This window comes from Chlamydotis macqueenii, chromosome Z (genome assembly GCF_036417535.1).
Source record: "Chlamydotis macqueenii isolate bChlMac1 chromosome Z, bChlMac1.mat, whole genome shotgun sequence".
NCBI lineage: Eukaryota > Metazoa > Chordata > Aves > Otidiformes > Otididae > Chlamydotis > Chlamydotis macqueenii.
The window spans coordinates 68,198,718-68,204,057 of record NC_141593.1 but is presented as its reverse complement, the minus strand read 5'-3'; the positions used below and the strand labels follow the sequence as shown (position 1 = coordinate 68,204,057).

The following is a 5,340-nucleotide window of genomic DNA, read 5'->3' as shown; positions in this document are numbered from 1 at the left end:
TAGAAACCGCCTGGCTCTCTCTCCCCGCCTCCCGCCCCCCGCCGCTTTGGCAGGGTTTGAGCCCCCAGCCCCCTCCTGCCCACGGCTGCGTGGCCGGCGTCACGCGTGGGAGGGCGCGGCGGGGCTGCCGGTGGCGGGGCCGCTCCCGCCTTAGCGACGCGGCCGGCGGAGCGCAGCGCGGAGCAGAGCGGCGCACGGGAGGGAGGAGGCAGCACGGCTCCCGCCCGCCGGACCGGCCCCAGCTCCAGCCCCGGCGCGGCCCCGGCTGCGGCTCCGACGAGAGGAGGCCGAGCGGTACCGGCCGTCGGGGGCCTCCGCGCTTCCCTGTCCCGGGAACTTCAGCCACTTGCCGGGGAGCATCCCCCCCATCCCCTGCCCCGAGGGGTGCTGCGGTAGAGGTCCCTTGCACGGCGGCAGGATGGGGCGGACCATGAGACCCGATGACATCAACCCCCGGACGGGGCTGGTGGTGGCCCTGGTCAGCGTGTTCCTGGTGTTCGGCTTCATGTTCACCGTGTCCGGCATCAAGGGAGAGACCCTGGGGGACATCCCGCTGCTGGCCATCGGGCCGGCCATCTGCCTGCCGGGCATTGCCGCCATCGCCCTCACCAGAAAGACCGACGGCTGCACTAAATGGCCCAAGAACAAGTGTCCGTGCTGCAAGCAAGTCAAGGACCGCGATGTCATGGAGCTGCTGAGGACACCCTCGGACCTGGAGTCTGGCAAGGGAAGTTGCGATGAGCTGGCCAAGAAAGCATACCAGAAGGACAGGAGGGTGCTGCGGGGTGAGGACTCCATATCCATCTGCACCACCACCACCACCACCACCATGGGAGAGTGCAAGAGCCTCATTAGAAAGGTGGAGCAGGAGGAGATGCTGAGATACCTGGAGACCTGTTATCCAGAGATGCCGGGGAATGTGTTCGTGGGAGATGGCTCCACGTACAGTGCCTTGGAGAAGAAAAGCTCTTCTCCCACCAGGGACAGCACTGCTTCCCCAGATGTCGAAGACAACATTTTTGTGGCTCCTAAAGACAGTATCATTGTCTGCTCTTACAAGGAGAACAGCCCTTATGACAAATACTGTTGTTACATAAACCCTACTGGAGTCAACTCAGACCAGGAGACCATAGTGTGAAAGATGCATACTTTATATATGTGTATGTATACAAACACTACTTCAACTTCTCGATAGGGGATAACATAGCTGTCTGCACTGCATGGGACAATTCTGATACTATTACAATTTAACCTGGTATGTGACTGATACTCAAACCTTTTGTGCCTGAAATACTCTTTCTGTAAGTAAACAAGCATGTTTAAAGGTTAAAGAATTCTTCGTTTTGGAAAAAAAAAAGAAATTACATTTTTGTTTTCTTTTCTTCCTTTCTCTGTGTTTTGCTTTCCTGCTGCCTATTGTACCCAAGCCCATAGACACACAGGCAGGAGGTCAGCAGTGGCTGTCAGCTGAGATCAAGAGCTGAATCAAAACTCTGGAGCTGTCTGTAGGAAAGGACGCCGTGCTCTGTGGCTAAGCGGGTCTAGGCAATAGGGTCTAGGCAATAGTGTCACTTCATTTTGGGAGGGATTGGGAGATGTCAGCATGCACTCCAGTAGCTGGCTGATGTTAGGGACTGGAGAAGTGATCTGTCTCTCTTCTTTTTCCTGGCAGGATTTTATTTTCCTCTGCTTCGAGGCACTGTTGTGCTGACCCTGTGGTTTCTTCTGAAAGTCTCCTAGGAGCCAGATAGGCTCAGGGAAGTTTTCAAAGGCTAATCCATCATCAGTAGCGTGCAAGGCACAGGTTTTAGCTTCATTACCCACTGGTACTGAGTTCACTGGAATGTTTCTAACACTTTTGGATTTTATAAGCATACTTGACAAGGGGATTACAACATGATCATGACACAGTTCTTGCAGAGACTAGGAGCAGATGTCAGTGGACTCAGAGTCTTAAAAATATATTCCAGTACCTCTAAAGTCACTTAGGGAATAGACTTTCATGAGTTCCATGAGTTCAGAGCTTGATCTGACTCTTCCAAAAATGTCATTTTCGTGTGCCTTTTCTAAAATGCCGGAGGTTTCTCAATGGGTGGTGAATGGCTACAATCCGCTCAGGGGTCTCAAAGCCGTGCTTTGCTGGGGGAAGGGAACAGAGGACCTGTCTGACAGATGTTTTTGTTCACAGCTTATGGATAAATAGCAAGAGAAATATGAAGTGAGTAATGAGGATTAAACATTCAAAATTTAAGGCTGCAGATTACATTACACACAGAAATGCAAATCCTGGCTATTCTGCCCAACAGTAAATTGCATCTTCCATGCTGTGTATAAAAGTCTTGTCTGGTATCTACTGTGTAGGTAACAGAGATGTGGTATAATATGATGTACATGCTAAGCAGCTACTCTAAGGGTTAAGCTTTTAGGGTAATGGTTGCTAAAACATACAGTAATTTTCTAAAATCTTACAAAGTCCTGGTTCCTATAACTAAACTCTTTAAACTCCAAAAAGTTCCCCTCTGATACAAATCTCAATAGCTGTTCTTACTTAGCTGGTTTTTTGTCAATGATAAGTTGTATCAGACAGATGTGTTGAATTACCAGGGTAGGAAAGAAGAAAAAGTCTTTCTTTTGTAGCAACCTGACATCTTGTGTAGAAAGTGGCAAGGAATTTTCCATTGAAATGAGACATTCTTTGCTGCCCATGGAATAGTTTGGAAAGTGAATGGAAACTTTATACATCCAGTTTTTTGTTTGGAAACATATGTCAAGTTCTTACAGACATAAGGAGGAAATACAATTTTTTACGTAAGATAGGTTTGTTTGTTTCTGACCAAACAGGACGTTCATGCTTTGGCCCGGCTTTGGTGAGTCAGCAGGATGCTATTAGCATAGATTAAAAAAATACTAGTTAGTCTGAGTCAGGTGAAGGCTCTCAATAGGTGGTTACAGGCAGGTTTGCTGCTCTGGCACGCAGCAACAGTACTGTGGGTATAAATAAACACTTATACTCTGTACAGCCCAAGTTTTATCAACTGAGCAAAGGAATTCCACAGAAACAGACTCTCTCCCTTACATGTTCAAGTCCCACTTCCACATAAAAGCACTCTGTTGTCAGGCAGATTGTCTCCTGCAGCCTTAGTCACTGCGGGACCTTATGCTGCAATGTACAGAGCAGCTCTTTGACGGCACTGGGAAGTCCTTTTTCATGACCTTTGAAGCCAACAGCTAAAATACTGTTGAAGTACGTGATGAGGAATGGGGTCTTTCATTGCTTTCTGTTCCCAAGAGAAGCAGGTGAGGGTCTCAGCGTGTGCCCATGGGTGCTCAGCATCCCCAAAGATCAGACCCATCATGAGAAAACAGGCTACCAGGTAGCTGCGTACCCTGCCTTTGCCAGGGTCGTGAGCAATCGCTTGCCTTGCATAAGAGAGAGAAGCGTCAGCCCGCTGGGAACCTAGATTTGTACAGTTCTGCAAATATATATAGGAAGAGGTCAAGTTTTTCCATTTTGTCGAGGATTAGATGTTCTCTGTCAAAAGTTATATGGGGTTTTAGAAGGCAAGACAGCAAACTCTAGTGACAAATGGAATGGTAAATATATAACTTGAGATACAGCTGCACAGATCTGAGTCACGTGCTTTATTCCATTCTTAATGTCAAAACAATAGAATATTTGTATTAAAGCAGCATTTAATGGGAGTGAAAATTTCCCACAATATAGAAAGAGATATTAAAAAAATGTTTTAAATATGATATTTACAGGCAATGACCTTTCTCTCTTCATTTTGCTGAAGTAAGATTTTATAACAAAATACAAGTTTAAGCAATATTTCTAGGCTAATCCACCATAATCCATTAAAGTTTTTTATTGAACATGTGGAAATTTGAAGTTAAAGAAATATGTTAGTACTGCCTCTGAAATATCTTTCTCTATGATTTTTCCTTTCTTTTCTGCTAGCTAAGCAGAGAATGAAATGGAAATGGATTAATTTGAATATTTTAAAAATAAAAAAAAGTCTATTTCAAAATGAAAGTAGGATTTTTCTTTTTTAATGAAGAGAGTTCTTTTCATACACTATAGTTTTGCCAGTAGAAATCAACTGCTTATTTGATCAAAGGCATCACGACAGCAGCTTCCAGCTTTTCATGCAGATACCATGCCCAGCCAGAGGATTACTGGGGCTTTATTTTCATTCAGCTCATGTGGTCTCTTTTGATGGCCACTAGAACTTGTAGGACCACTGCTGATCTTGGAGCAAGTGGGAATAATCACTTCACAGTCTCTATTCCTGGCTTTCAGTTCTGAATTTGGCTTCAGGATACCGCAGCTTGGGGTGTGATTCCAAACCATGACCTGGAGATGAGAGCTTCTTTTTGTGCTTGCTACCTTTAAAACACCTCGAGGTCAAAATCCCACTTCTCTCCTCAACGCCATGCTCCAGACAATGCATGCAGTAGTGAAGCTCTGTTTGTGGGATTAACGCCTGGTGTCATTTAAGTCAATGGCCACATATTGCATGGTCCTACAGTATGGGTGGGTGTGCATGTGTTAACATCTGAAGAAAACCAGTGATGTAGATATTCAGATAAGTTTTCTTCTCTTTACTATCTTTAGAATAGTATTTGTCATAGTGCTACGGTGGAATTTACCTTATTTTAAGAAAAAATGTGATATACAGATCAGCTGTACACAGGGCAATTTTGTGTTGCTTTGTTTGTATTTCTATTGCCATAAATAGTATTTTTACTGTCATACAATTGCAAAGCCCTTAACAGAAAATTGGGAGTTTTAATCAGTGTGTAGTTTGTCCCCCAGGGCAGTAAAGAATAGCTGATCCTTTCTGCCTGGAACCGAATGAGTGGGAGGTGAGTGTGCTCAGGGTGTGTGTCCCTCAGGACTAGTGTTGTATTAGTGATCTGCATTCTGCAGAAACATGGTCCTCTTCCACAGGCGGTTCCTCCCCATCTGATCCAACCTCTCTGCAGTCCTGGCTTCAGCAGCTATTTATTATATTGTAATTGTAAGAGCCACTATAACCGCCTGTCAGCATTTCTCCTGGTACACATCAGACTGTTTGCAGAGTGACCTCCTGCTCTTGAGTGGCATGGTAGAATCCAACCCTACATCTTCCATCCTATGTAAGCTGTTATGTCGAGACATCCAACTAAATTGTCCATTCTTGCAGCACAAGCCTGTGATTTTTCATCTCTATGTAATACCTTTCACACTAAAGATGCTGTAGAGATGGGTGACTGTTAGGCCCCACAGGCACTTCCAGCCTGATTTTCATGAGCATTTAGGGACTGATCTATTTATATGCAGAGCACAATCTGCAC

At 45.5% G+C, this 5,340-nt stretch overlaps 1 protein-coding gene across 1 annotated transcript; it reads left to right on the top strand.

The window, feature by feature from the left end:
- The first annotated feature begins 418 nt into the window (after positions 1 to 418).
- TMEM215 (transmembrane protein 215) lies at positions 419 to 1,147 on the top strand. The gene has a single exon (XM_010115858.2). The coding sequence runs from the start codon at positions 419 to 421 to the stop codon at positions 1,136 to 1,138; it is 720 nt and encodes a 239-aa protein (XP_010114160.2). The 3' UTR covers positions 1,139 to 1,147.
- Positions 1,148 to 5,340: the final 4,193 nt, after the last annotated feature.